Here is a 13723-nt window from a genome sequence, read left to right as displayed (position 1 = left end):
GCTTGCCATGGTCAGAAGGTAGAGCCCTTTTCACTGGATGTTTCATGAGGTATTCCGATACCAATTTTCTCAATGCTATTACTACCAATGGAGGCTCGTCATCAAGGGGTACTTTTTGCTCTTTTTTCATCTTGGTTTACGTGTTATTTATCAACTAAACACGTAAATTTTACTTGCAAATCACCATATTGCAGGAAAAGTTGTGATTACTATCATTGTTGTTAGTGCTGTTGTCGTTTTGGGAGTAGGTGCTTTCATTGGTATTGGTGTCTGGAAGAATAAACTAATCCAGAAGAAGAGAAAAGGTAAATACTTTTGTGCTAAAAATTAGTTATGTAAGTCATTACGACGATATCAATGTACATATATTGTATCTTTATTCTAAAACTTAGAATAAAAAAAATTGAAATTGTTAGGTGCAAATGATGCCAAGAAATTAGTGAAGATACTTCATGACAAGTGCTTGAACTTCAAGTATTCGGCACTTAACAAAGCCACAGGGTCATTTGATGAGGTCAACAAGCTCGGGCAAGGTGGATTTGGCACGGTTTATAAGGTATGTAATAGCTGAATGTAGTGCAATTCAATGCAATAGTTGAAGTGTTAGCAATTAAACCGAGTCTGAGGTGCGATTTGTTGCAGGGTGTTTTGGCAGATGGGAGAGAACTCGCCGTCAAAAGGCTGTTCTTCAACAACAAACACAGAGTTGCAGATTTTTATAACGAGGTTAACATAGTCAGCAGCATTGAGCACAAAAATTTGATAAGGTTATTGGGATGCAGCTGCTCAGGACCGGAAAGCCTTCTTGTATACGAGTTCCTCCCTAACCAGAGCCTGGATCGCTTCATATTTGGTAAGTAAGGGTCGGCTATATGAATCATCACTATTCTATTTATCCTAAACTCATGTCATCATCACACAAACTAAAAATAGAAGTGAAAATAAGTAACCACCATCGCGTTAAGACTAAATGCTGCGTTTTCACATAACAACGCCAGAATGATTTTGTTGCGTATCTTGATTCTAACTTTAAAATTTGACAGACCCTATCAAAGGTAAAGCTCTAAAATGGGAGAAAAGATTTGAGATAATTATAGGTACAGCAGAAGGATTAGTATACCTTCACGAGAACACAAAGACACGAATAATTCACAGAGACATAAAGGCAAGCAACATCCTGTTGGACTCGAGGCTCCGTGCAAAGATTGCTGATTTTGGGTTGGCCAGGTCATTCCAAGAAGACAAGAGTCATATAAGCACTGTCCTTGCTGGCACATTGTCAGTATTTCTTCGTCTCGTCTTCTATTTTTTCGCGTAAAAGTACACAAAAAATGCAAAGACTAATATGGCCCAATAATGCAGGGGATATATGGCTCCAAAATACTTAGCACATGGTCAATTAACAGAAAAGGCAGATGTTTACAGCTTTGGAGTTCTTCTACTAGAGATTGTTACTGGAAGACAAAATAACATGAGAAAAAACGACGAAGATACAGTCAGCTTAGTTTCCGATGTAATTTCTGATCAATAATTTCTCTCTTGAACCAAATTTTAAATCTAGGAAAACATTTCTGTTCATTGATCTTAACTTTATTGGATGAAATTCACAGGTGTGGGAGCACTTTGAACGCGGGATAGTGGAGGAGCTGTTCGATCCGAATCTCATGTTGCATAACTGCCATACAATCAATGTACAAAATGAGGTAGCGAGAGTGTTACATGTTGGACTTTTGTGCACTCAAGAGATCCCAACGTTACGTCCATTCATGTCTAAGGCATTAAAAATGCTCGTCAAGAAAGACGAAGAGTTGCCTCCTCCTACTAATCCGCCATTCGTGGATGAGAAAACCATGTAGCTTCATGACCCTTGGGAGGAGTACTCACTTAAACAAGGCAATTCTTCTTCAATTGCCAACTTATCTCACAGTACTTTTTACCCCAAATGATGATATCTTAGTGCCCTGAAATTGAAGCATAGATTATAGGCATATTGGCCTCAATAGCAACTAAACATTCCAACTTTGAGTATGCACATCTAGACACCTCAACTCTGAAATGACCGGAGGGGGGGGGGGTTGTATTTTTATACTGTTTGGGATTCAGTGTTGATCTTAGTCTAGTCCCCTTGGGATGCAAGGGTGTTCTATGTAAGTTCTTGAAGTTTGTATTGTACAAGATATGTGAAGTGTAATTTCTAAGTCTATAATCAGACACTTAAATTTGTATAAAGTTGAATAAATAGATACACGTAGGACATAAATTTTCATGTAGGATGCCATGTAGGATGTGTGTGTATTTGTTCAATTGTATATAGATTTAAGTACCTACTTATGCACACCAAAAGTCGGAGAACATAAATATGAAATGACGCCAAGTTAAAGGGCATATTTATGTATAATGCATTTTCCCTCTCTTCTCTCTTTTGATTACACAATAAATCAAACAGAAATTATAATGCTTGTTAAGATCACAAATTTTAAAAATATTTTTCATTCTTAAACCCGTATCAAATCAAATTGTGTCACATAAATTTAAACAGGAATGTATCTTCTGTCTTCTCCTCTTTTTTTTGGTTTAGGCAGTAATGGGAATTTTCATATATAAATCCAATAATCAAATAGGCAGTTACTGTTACTCTTTGAAAAATTCAAACAAATGATCTTTTCCACAAATTATTTCCCCTTGTTGACTTCTCTCTTATAAAAAAAAAAAACAAAAAAAATTGTGGTGGAGTAGTAACTACTTCATCTATAATCAGAAGGTTCGAGTTCGAGCCTTCTTAGGTATATAATTGTCTTTGTTAGAAAACGTATTACCCCTAATGAGGAACTACTTCCTGATACGAATTCAAATTTAATTTGGCTTCAATATGAATACCGGACACTGGACTGAAAAGAAGACTTCTATTACAAAATCATTCTTACCATTTCCAGTTTGACCCATTAATTAAAAAATTCCATTTTTCTCTTTTTTTCCATCATTTTCTTCCCACTATCTATCTGCCTCATCTCTTCTGTTGACCTCTCTCACAAAAAAATCAATAAAAAGTCGTGGTGGAGTGGTAAGTATACTCTTTCATCTATAATCAGAAGTTCGAGTTCGAGTTCGAGTGTAGTTTGGTACAAAGTTGTCTTTATCTTTGACAGCAGCTGACAGTTTGCACTGGTGATCTCTTTTTCCAACTCGAAATCCGGAAAATGTGAGTTTTCTGTTCTTTCTGTTTTTATTAAGATGCTATGATTATGTCTTAGTATTAGCATAAAACAGTTATCCAAATTGTTTTCGAGATATTAGTTGTGGTTTCCAATGGGGGGTTGGGGGGGGGGGGGGGGGGATAGTGGCTAGTGATGGTGGTGGTTAATAAAATCGGTTGATGGTAGTAGCGGTGGCTACTGATAATTGTGGTGGAGGATAGTAATAGCTAATAGGAGTGGTGACTAATAGTGATTGATGATATATAACGGTGATAGGTATATGCTGGTGATTGTTCGTAATGATTGATGGTTATTGTGAATGATGGCTAACTGTAGTTATGGCCAAGCTAAGGGATTCAAGAGTTTTTCATCAAGTCGCTACTTCGGAAGCTTGCTCAGAATAAGTTTTGTAGGAACTAGTTATGTCTTTTACGACATAACTTTTGTCTTGTGGGTTCTGAACTGAACTTATGCCGAGTGAAAATTGATTATTATTTCAATGTCAATGATATTTTTCTCATTCTATGTTATACAGCTCATCTGGAGAAATGGAGAGAGCAAGCCCTTCAATTTTGTGTAGTCTCTTTGTTATTGTGTTGATTCTACTTCTATCAGATACATCAGTGGCTGAATCAATATCTCAGATAGTCCAGATCATATGTGGAAATGAAACGGGGGCTTCCGTCACAAATCAGATGGATACAACTAAAAACATAAGTCAACAAATGAGAACTAGAGGATATGGAGTAGCAGTTACCGGTACTGGGCTAGATACTAACTATGCACTTGCCCAATGCTATAGTAATCTTTCTTTAGTCGACTGCGTCTTATGCTTCTCTGAAGCGGAAACTCTCCTGCCCCAATGCTACCCTTTTAACGGACGGAGAATTTATCTTTATGGTTGCTTTTTTCGAGTGGATAATTACATGTTCTATGACCAGTATTTAGGTCCAGAGGACAGGCATGTATGCGGAAACAGGACGATAAAGGGTACATTGTTCCAACAGAATGCTAGGCAAGTGCAGCAAGCAGTTGCAAATGCACCGAGTAATGATGGTTATGCATGTGCCGAAGCGTCAGTACCCGGTCCTTCCAACGAGACAGCTTATGTTCTCGCTGATTGTTGGAAGACACTAAGCGCGAATTCCTGTGCAGCGTGTTTGCAAAATGCATCTGCATCTATGTTGGGATGCTTACCTTGGTCAGAAGGTAGAGCCCTTTACACTGGATGCTTCATGAGGTATTCTGATACAATTTTTCTCAATGATACTTCTACCAGTGGAGGTTCGTCATCAAGGGGTACGTTTTGCTCTTTTTTCGTCCTGGTTTACCGGTTATTTATGAACTAATTTTTACTTTCAAATCACCATAATGCAGGAAAAGTTATAGTCATTGTCATAGTTGTTGTAATTAGTTCCGTTGTCGTTTTGGGAGCAGCTGCTTTCGTTGGTTTTGGTGTTTGGGAGAACAAACAAATCCAGAAGAAGAGAAAAGGTAATTACTTTTGTGCCAAAAATATCAATGATGTACATATTGCTGAGTATATATCTTGTGATTTGCACACAACTGTACCGAGACAACTTTCAAGAATTAACTTGAGGCGTTGTGGCCTACTCATGCTTTTCCTCGGAAATTTGAACTTGTTAGGTGCAAATGATGTGGAGAAATTGGTGAAGATCCTTCATCAAAACAGCTTAAACTTCAAGTATTCGACACTTGACAAAGCCACGGGGTCATTTGATGAGGCCAACAAGCTCGGGCAAGGTGGATTTGGCACAGTTTATAGGGTATGTAAAGGCTGAATGTTATCAGCAAAGCAATTAAACAGAGTTTGATACACAATTTGTTGCAGGGTGTTTTGGCAGACGGAAGAGAGATCGCAGTCAAAAGGCTGTTCTTCAACAACAAACACAGAGCTGCAGATTTTTATAGCGAGGTTAACATAATCAGTAGTGTCCAGCACAAAAATTTGACAAGGTTATTGGGATGCAGCTGCTCAGGACAGGAAAGCCTTCTTGTATACGAGTTACTCCCTAACCAGAGTCTTGATCGCTTCATATTTAGTAAGTAACCCGACATTGCAACAACAATTACTATACCTCAGTCCCAAACAAGTTAGGGGTCGGCTTTATGAATCCTCGCTATTCTATTTATGCTAAACTCATGTCATCATTACTCCAACTAAAAATAAAAGTGGAAATAAGTTAAACTTAAGTAACCGACTTTGCATTAAGACTAAGTGGAATGACTTTGTCATGTATATTGATTCTAACCTTTTTGACAGACCCTATCAAAGGTAAAGCTCTAAATTGGGAGAAAAGATTTGAGATAATTATAGGGACAGCAGAAGGAATGGTATACCTACACGAGAACACAAATACACGAATTATTCACAGAGACATTAAGGCAAGCAACATCCTGTTGGACTCGAGGCTCCGTGCAAAGATTGCTGATTTTGGGTTGGCCAGGTCATTCCAAGCCGACAAGAGTCACATAAGCACTGCCATTGCTGGCACATTGTAAGTATTTCTTCACCTCATCTTCTAATTTTTCGCGTAAAAGTACACAAAAATGCCAAGACTAACATAATGGATGATTTACCATTTTTATGCAGAGGATATATGGCTCCAGAATACTTAGCACACGGTCAGCTAACAGAAAAGGCAGACGTCTACAGCTTTGGAGTTCTTCTACTAGAGATTGTTACTGGAAGTCAAAATAACAAGAGAAAAAACGCCGAATATACAGTCAGCTTAGTTTCCAATGTAATTTCTGATCAATCACTTCTCTCTTGAACCAAATTTTTAATCTTGAACCAACATTTACGTTCATTGATCTTAACTTTATGGATGAAATTAACAGGTGTGGGAGCACTTTCAACGCGGGATAGTAGAGGAACTCTTTGATCCCAATCTCATGTTGCATAACTACCATACAATCAATGTGAAAAATGAGGTTGCAAGAGTGTTGCATGTGGGACTTTTGTGCACTCAAGAGATCCCAACGTTACGTCCATCCATGTCTAAGGCATTACAGATGTTTGTCAAGAAAGACGAAGAGTTGCCTCCTCCAACTAAGCCGCCATTCGTGGATGAGAAAACCATGGAACTTCATGACCCTTGGGAGATGTACTCGCTTAAACAAGGCGATTCTGCTACGACTGCCCACTTATCTCACAGTTCATTTTACCCCAGATGATGATATACCAATGCCCTGAAACTGAATTATAAATTATAGGCATGATATAAGATAGACTCTTTAAATTGGCCTCAACTGGCAACTAAACAGCTGTGAGTTGGGAATCTAATGTGGATCTGAGGCCTCATTTGTTTTCATTAAGATTTAGACGTTTGAATCTGAATGCACATTTGAATGATTAAGATTGTTTGTGTTGGAAAATATTGGAAATCACGCTTGAGGCGATATGGCACATTTGAATGATTAAGATTATATATACAATTGTGCACTTTAATAACCTAAAATATACCTAACATTGTGACCTCATAATTTTTTGTGAGAGTTTCAGCCTCGATTATTTACATCGACTTTATTTTTAAAAAATTAAAATTGCAAATGATAATGTAGCTACTCTGATTTGCTCTCATAATAACATATTTTTGAAGAAAGAAACTTGAAATCAGACAAGTAGCTTACAAATAGCTCATGCAAGCAGTTTCTTTAAAAGTCTTACAACTTCGTGAAAAGCTTTATAACAACGACTTTCTAAAAAAGATTGCAATCAAGCAAGCAACTTGTAAATAAATATCTTTCTAAAAAGTCGTACATCAACATCTTAGAAAGTCCTGCACTTTTTTTTCCTTCTATAAATAGAAAATTAAATCAAATTTTAATAAGGACGCATGTGAAACCTTTATAGTACCATAAATGTTATATCTTTTTTAAAGACGAACTTCAAAAAAATTACATCCACACAAAAAATTATAACATGTCAAAGATCACAAATATATTTATTTTCTTGTTAATTTTCGTATCATATAAATTTGAACACAAGAATATATTTCTTTCTTCTTATTTTTTTCTTCTCCTTTGGCAGTGAATTTACATTAGAAAAAGACTCTTGTAGACTTCCAAGCCTTTATTTTGAAAATTCAAACAAATAATCCTTCCACAATTTTTCCTCTAGTCCCACACAAAAAAATATATATATATGGTAGAGTAATAAATATTTTTTATTTTTAATCAGATATTTTGAATTCAAGCTCTTTATTAAGTACGGTATGTTTTTGTTAAAAAAATATTTTCTTCACCTCCAATATAATGTTTTTCGGTATGAGCTCAAATTTAATCCTCTCCAATATAGCTATCGAACACCAGCTTACTTCCTTTCCCCACTATAAATGTTTTTAACATGCGTTCAAATTTTAGTCCACTCTAGAAAACCGCCGCGAGACAAATAAAAAGTTGGAAGTTAAAAATTGCCCTTCATTTTCCCTCTTTTCTCTGTTTCTACGACTTTGACAGCAGCTGATCAGTTTTGCACCGGCGATATCTCTCTTTTCCGACTCAAAATCCGGCGAATTCAAACCGTTCAGTGCTCAAAAGGACTTTGTGAGTATTCTTTCTATTTTCACTAAGATTCAATGATTGTGGCAGGCGAAAAATCCTTCGTATTAAATAAGTTAGAGGTATCGAGTTCGAGCTTTAGAAATGAAGTTCTTTTGATAGTAAACTCTTTAATTTGAGCTGAATTTGGGTGGGGTGAATCAATGAATGGGTTATTGTCTGGGCTAAACAATGGGTCATGGCTCAATTCATCTTACTTGTACAAATTTCAAACTTACATTCTATGGTGTTTTATATATATAAATAAGAGTAGCATTTGATATCTGGTATTGTTTTGTTGTTGTAAATGTGAATAGGATTTGATAATTGCTTAATCTTCCTGTTATGAATTGTGCTATGTTTATATTTTCTCGTATTTTCTTTTAATGTTACTCCCTTGGGCTGAAATGGGCGGGTCAATAATCCGTCCAAACTTTATGAGGTTGGGTGGGTTATGATTTCATGGGCTAATTTTGCCAATCCTTAGTGGTGATGGTGGGTAGTAGCTAGTGATGGTGGTGGCTACCGATAATTGTGATGGATAGTAATAATAGTTAATAGGAGTGGTGACGAAATAGTCAAGATTGAAAGTGACAAAATTGTGTTTCTAAAACAAGTCCGACTCCAAAAGACTGACTGATCATCAACAAGGATTCCGGTTAAGGAATTTTGTTGACCGAGGAGAAGGTGTTGGGCAGCACTTGTATCATGGTTCTAGCACGTTCGCTTTACTGACTCGTATTGGCTAAAAATAGAAACTCAACCAAACAAACTCACAGACACACAAGTGTACGCACAATAAAGGTGTTTTAAAATAATGTCCGAACTATTACAGTCCAAAACTATAAATACTGATAACAAAACTAGTTTCTTCTCTAATAGTACTTCAATTAGTCATCTCACATTGTTTCTATGTTGTACAGCTCATTTGGCAAAAATGGAAAGAGGAACCCCTTCAATGTTGTGTAGTCACTTTGTTATTATGTTGATCCTACTTCTACCACATACATCAGTGGCTGAACCAAGATCCCAGATACTCCAGCTCATATGTGGAAACGGAACGATAGTTGCCGCTCCAAATTTTGCTGCTACAATGGAAATTGTAAGTGAACAAATTAGAAGTAGAGGATATGGAGTAGCAGCTACTGGCACTGGACCAGATACTAGCTATGGTCTTGCCCAATGCTATGGTGATCTTTCATTACTCGACTGTGCCTTATGCTACTCTGAAGCGCGAACCGTTATTTCCCGGTGCTTCCCTAGTAACGAGGGCCGAATTTATCTTGATGGCTGCTTTATCCGAACGTCCAATTACAATTACAATTTCTATGACCAGTATTTAGGTCCAGAAGACAGACATGTATGCGGAAACAGGACAGCAAAGGGTTCATTGTTCCAACAGAATGCTAGACGAGCCGTTCAGCAAGCAGTTGCAAATGCACCAAGTAATAATGGTTATGCGCGTGCTCAAGTGTCTTCCACCATGACAGCTTATGTTCTCGCTGATTGCTGGAAGACGCTAAGTGCAAACTCCTGCGCAGCGTGTTTGCAAAATGCATCTGCATCCATGTTGGGATGCTTGCCTTGGTCAGAAGGTAGAGCTCTTTACACTGGATGTTTCATGAGGTATTCTGATACAAATTTTCTCAATGCTATTTCTACCAGTGGAGGCTCGTCATCAAGGGGTACGTTTTGCTCTTATTTCGTCCTGGTTTACTGGTTATTTATAAACGAATTTCTACTTTCAAATCACCATATTGCAGGAAAAGTTGTAGTCATTGTCGTTGTTGTTGTTAGCTCCGTTGTCGTTTTGGGAGTAGGTGCTTTCATTGGTTTTGGTGTCTGGAAGCACAAACAAATCAAGAAGAAGAGAAAAGGTAAATACTTTTGTGCCAAAAATTAGTTATAAAAGTCATTAGGATATCAATGTTGTACATATTGCTGAGTATATATCTTGCGATTTGCACACAACTGTACCGAACACAACTTTCAAGAATTAACTTGAGGCATTATGACCTACTTGTGCTTTTCCTGGGAAATTTGAACTTGTTAGGTGCAAATGATGTAGAGAAATTAGTGAAGATCCTTTCTCAAAACAGCTTGAACTTCAAGTATTCAACACTTGTCAAAGCCACTGGGTCATTTGATGAGGCCAACAAGCTTGGGCAAGGTGGATTTGGCACAGTTTATAGGGTATGTAATGGCTGACTGTAGTGTGATTATGTTAACAGCAATGCAATACTAGAAGTGTTGGCAATTAGACAGACTCTGAGGCGCATTTTGTTGCAGGGAGTTTTGGCAGACGGGAGAGAGATCGCCGTCAAAAGGTTGTTCTTTAACAACAAACACAGAACTGCAGATTTTTATAATGAGGTGAACATAATCAGTAGTGTCCAGCACAAAAATTTGACAAGGTTATTGGGATACAGCTGCTCAGGACCGGAAAGCCTTCTTGTATACGAGTTCCTCCCTAACCAGAGTCTTGATCGCTACATATTTGGTAAGTAACCAAACTTTACTACAACTACGTGTTAGTCCCAAACAAGTTAGGGGTCAGCTATACGAACCCTCACTATTCTATTTAAGCTGAACTCATCTCATCATTGCACCAACTAAAAATCAAAGTACAAATAAGTTAATAGGTAACCGACTTTGCATTAAGACTAAGTAGTGTGTTTTCACATAAGCATGCCTGAATGATTTTGTCACGTGTATTGATTCAAACTTTAAAATTTGACAGACGCTATCAAAGGTAAAGATCTAAATTGGAAGAACAGATTTGAGATAATTGTAGGGACAGCAGAAGGATTGGTATACCTACACGAGAACACAAAGACACGAATAATTCACAGAGACATAAAAGCAAGCAACATCCTGTTGGACTTGAGGCTCCGTGCAAAGATTGCTGATTTTGGGTTGGCCAGGTCATTCCAAGAAGACAAGAGTCACATAAGCACTGTACTTGCTGGCACATTGTCAGTATTTCTTCATCTCATCTTTTAATTCTTCGCGTAAAAGTACACAAAAACACAGAGACTAATATCGTCCTATAATGGATGATTTACCCAATTTATGCAGAGGATATATGGCTCCAGAGTACTTAGCACGCGGTCAGCTAACAGAAAAAGCAGACGTTTACAGCTTTGGAGTTCTTTTACTAGAGATTGTTACTGGAAGACAAAATAACAAGAGAAAAAACACTGAATATACTGTCAGCTTAGTTTCCGATGTAATTTCTGATCAATCACTTCTCTCTTGAACCAAAATTTCAATCTTGAAACATTTTTGTTCATTGAACTTGACTTTATTGGATGAAATTAACAGGTGTGGGAGCACTATAAACGCGGGATAGTGGAGGAACTCTTCGATCCAAATCTCATGTTGCATAACTACCATACAATCAATGTAAGAAATGAGGTTGCGAGAGTGTTAATTGTGGGACTTTTGTGCACTCAAGAGATCCCAACGTTACGTCCATCCATGTCTAAGGCATTACAGATGTTTGTCAAGAAAGACGAAGAGTTGCCTCCTCCAACTAAGCCGCCATTCGTGGATGAGAAAACCATGGAACTTCATGACCCTTGGGAGATGTACTCGCTTAAACAAGGCGATTCTGCTACGATTGCCAACTTATCTCACAGTTCATTTTACCCCAGATGATGATATCTCAATGCCCTGAAACTGAAGTATAAATTATAGGCATGATACATATATAGACACTTAAAATTGACCTCAATTGGGAAACTAAACACTCCAACTTTGATTGTGTACATATAGACACCTCAACTCTAAAAGTACAGAGGGGTGGGGGGGGTGGGGGGGGTGTACTGCCTAGTAAATAAGAGAATGATTAGTGAGTGAAGACAAAGTAAATGATCCAAATGTTCTTATATTGTTTGGGATCCAATGTGGATCTCAGGCCTCATTTATTTCGTTAAGATTTAGACGTTTGAATCTAAATGCATATTTGAATGATTAAGATTGTTTGTTTCAATATTTGAGTGTACATAATAAATATACAATCCAAATAAAATTAAGGCTAAAGTATTCATTACCCCCTGAACTTGAAGTTTTTTATTCGGTGTACACCTAAACTATATTTCATTTTAATTACCACCCCGAACTTGTTTATTCCTCCATTGCGTACACCTTTATTGTCCACCTGGCGTAGAAATTGACAACACACTCTACTAAGCGCGTGAGAAAGTGTTTTTTTGCCACATCATAAAGCTACAACGGTAAAAAAAAACGTAAAATCTCCATTTTTCTTTAATATTTGGCATATTTTAAACGAAAAATAGGGCAAAATGTATATGAAAGGTAAAGGAAACAAAGATTAACACTTACTTGGTAAGAATTTCAGACAAATTTGAAATTTAATCGACCAACTTCACGTCTAGAAAACCCAAATCCAGAAGGAGTTCCGTGAAATAAGCCTCTATTCAAAAATAACTTTTAAACAATGAATGTTTGATATTTATTTTTTGACATATTAATCTATCTAGGTGGCTATTATTTATCCAGGTGGAAATCCACATCACCATTTTTGTCAGTTGTCGCACGCGTGTAGTCACAATAGGAGCAGGTGGACAAAAAAGGTGTACGTGATGAGGAATAAACAAGTTCGGGGGTAATTAAAACGGAACATAGTTTAGGTGTACACCGAATAAAAAGCTTCAAGTTCAGGGGGGGTAATGAATACTTTAGCCTAAAATTAATAATAAAATAAAATCACTATTTTATTTTTAAAAATGACAGACTTATGCTTGCTAGTGATGGTGAAGATACTTTGTAGTGGTGGTGGTGTTAGTAATAGTTGTTGTTAGTGTCTAGTAATGATGGTAGTGATAATTGTGATGGTGGAGGTGGTTGGTGTTGTGGTGTTTGTCATAATGATGGTCATTGGTAGTGGTGTTGATGGTTGTAATGGTGAAGTTGGTTGGTGTTTGTAATTAGACATAATGATGGTGGCGGCTGAAGAATATGTTGTGGTTGATGATGTGTTTGTGGTAGTTGGTTGCAGTGCTAGTTATGATGATGGAGGTGATTGGTAAAGACTGACCATAGTGGTGGTAGTTGGTTGCGGTGCTAGTTATGATGTGGTGATAGTCTGTGGCGGTGCTAGTTGTGATAACATAGTACGTTTATTGGTAGTAGGAATTGATTATAGTGGTGGTAGTGATTGATAGTGATAGTGGAGGTGGAGGTGATTACAGAGATGGGGTAAGTATGGTAGCATTTGTTAGTAGTGATTACCAATTGTAGTGGTTGTAATGACAGAGGTGGCTGGTGATTGTGGATAGAGTAATGGTTAATACATCTTGATGATATTAAGACCTTGCTTTATATCTTATTGATTAACACCTATCCAGACCAATTAAGTGCTTAAATCTTAATGAAAACAAATACACTTAATGGTCTTAATGTCTGAACCATTCAGATTCAGACGTCCATTAAGTGCAAACAAATGAGGTTTTAGTCTAGTCCCCTTAGGTTGCAAGTTCTCTGTAAGTTCTTGAAGTTTGTCTTTTATAGGACATGTGAAGTGTAGTTCCTACGTATATATTTAGGGGTGGTAATTGGACGGGTTGGATTAAATATTGAGCGGGTCATAATGGGTTAAGACAACAATTGGGTCAAGACCCAACTCAACCCATTTTTTACTAAGTTTAGTTGTTTATTTGTTATTTTAAACTAATTCAGTACCTAATAAATTAATCTTTTTCTTTATTATGACTATATATAACATATCAAATTCAAAAAAAAAATTAAAAATATTTTGACAAGATTTGTCATGAGTCAGTTCGGATTACCTATCAACTCAATTTTTAATGGGTTGAAATGGATTGAACTAATAAATGGGCGAGTCAATAACTCGCTCAAACTTAAACGAATTAGGAGAACTGACAAGTTGGGTTTGATTTTGCCACCCCTATATATACTCTATCTTTTTTTCTCTTGATAGA

At 37.0% G+C, this 13723-nt stretch overlaps 3 protein-coding genes across 3 annotated transcripts in view; all 3 read left to right on the top strand.

Moving 5' to 3' along the window:
* LOC125838335 (cysteine-rich receptor-like protein kinase 2) overlaps positions 1 to 11559 on the top strand; it is a 48399-nt gene extending 36840 nt beyond the window's left edge. Inside the window, exons 5-8 of the mRNA XM_049517398.1 lie at positions 768 to 853; positions 1044 to 1278; positions 1363 to 1513; positions 11082 to 11559. Coding sequence (XP_049373355.1) covers positions 768 to 853; positions 1044 to 1278; positions 1363 to 1513; positions 11082 to 11417 — 808 coding nt within the window. The 3' untranslated portion in view covers positions 11418 to 11559. The remainder of the gene's footprint in view (positions 1 to 767; positions 854 to 1043; positions 1279 to 1362; positions 1514 to 11081) is intronic.
* The window catches only part of LOC125838303 (cysteine-rich receptor-like protein kinase 2), a 34631-nt gene that overhangs the window by 8110 nt on the left and 12798 nt on the right, over positions 1 to 13723 (top strand). The gene's annotated exons all lie outside the window — the stretch shown is intronic.
* Positions 3740 to 6431, top strand: LOC125838323 (cysteine-rich receptor-like protein kinase 2). Its single transcript, XM_049517388.1, has 7 exons — positions 3740 to 4493; positions 4572 to 4688; positions 4842 to 4981; positions 5047 to 5257; positions 5479 to 5713; positions 5809 to 5959; positions 6057 to 6431. The coding sequence occupies exons 1-7, from the start codon at positions 3743 to 3745 to the stop codon at positions 6390 to 6392; spliced, it is 1941 nt and encodes a 646-aa protein (XP_049373345.1). The 5' UTR covers positions 3740 to 3742; the 3' UTR covers positions 6393 to 6431.

This window comes from Solanum verrucosum, unplaced genomic scaffold (assembly GCF_900185275.1).
Source record: "Solanum verrucosum unplaced genomic scaffold, falcon-dt-bn FXZP01000284.1, whole genome shotgun sequence".
NCBI lineage: Eukaryota > Viridiplantae > Streptophyta > Magnoliopsida > Solanales > Solanaceae > Solanum > Solanum verrucosum.
This window is presented reverse-complemented; position numbering and strand designations above follow the sequence as displayed.

What these genes read in the sequence shown, in the direction of transcription:
- LOC125838323 (XM_049517388.1), top strand. Translation starts at nt 3,743, where the DNA reads ATGGAGAGAGCAAGCCCTTCAATTTTGTGTAGTCTCTTTGTTATTGTG. An exon ending in TGGAGGTTCGTCATCAAGGG is followed by an intron (nt 4,494 to 4,571) that starts GTACGTTTTGCT and finishes ACCATAATGCAG; the next exon opens with GAAAAGTTATAGTCATTGTC. An exon ending in AATCCAGAAGAAGAGAAAAG is followed by an intron (nt 4,689 to 4,841) that starts GTAATTACTTTT and finishes TGAACTTGTTAG; the next exon opens with GTGCAAATGATGTGGAGAAA.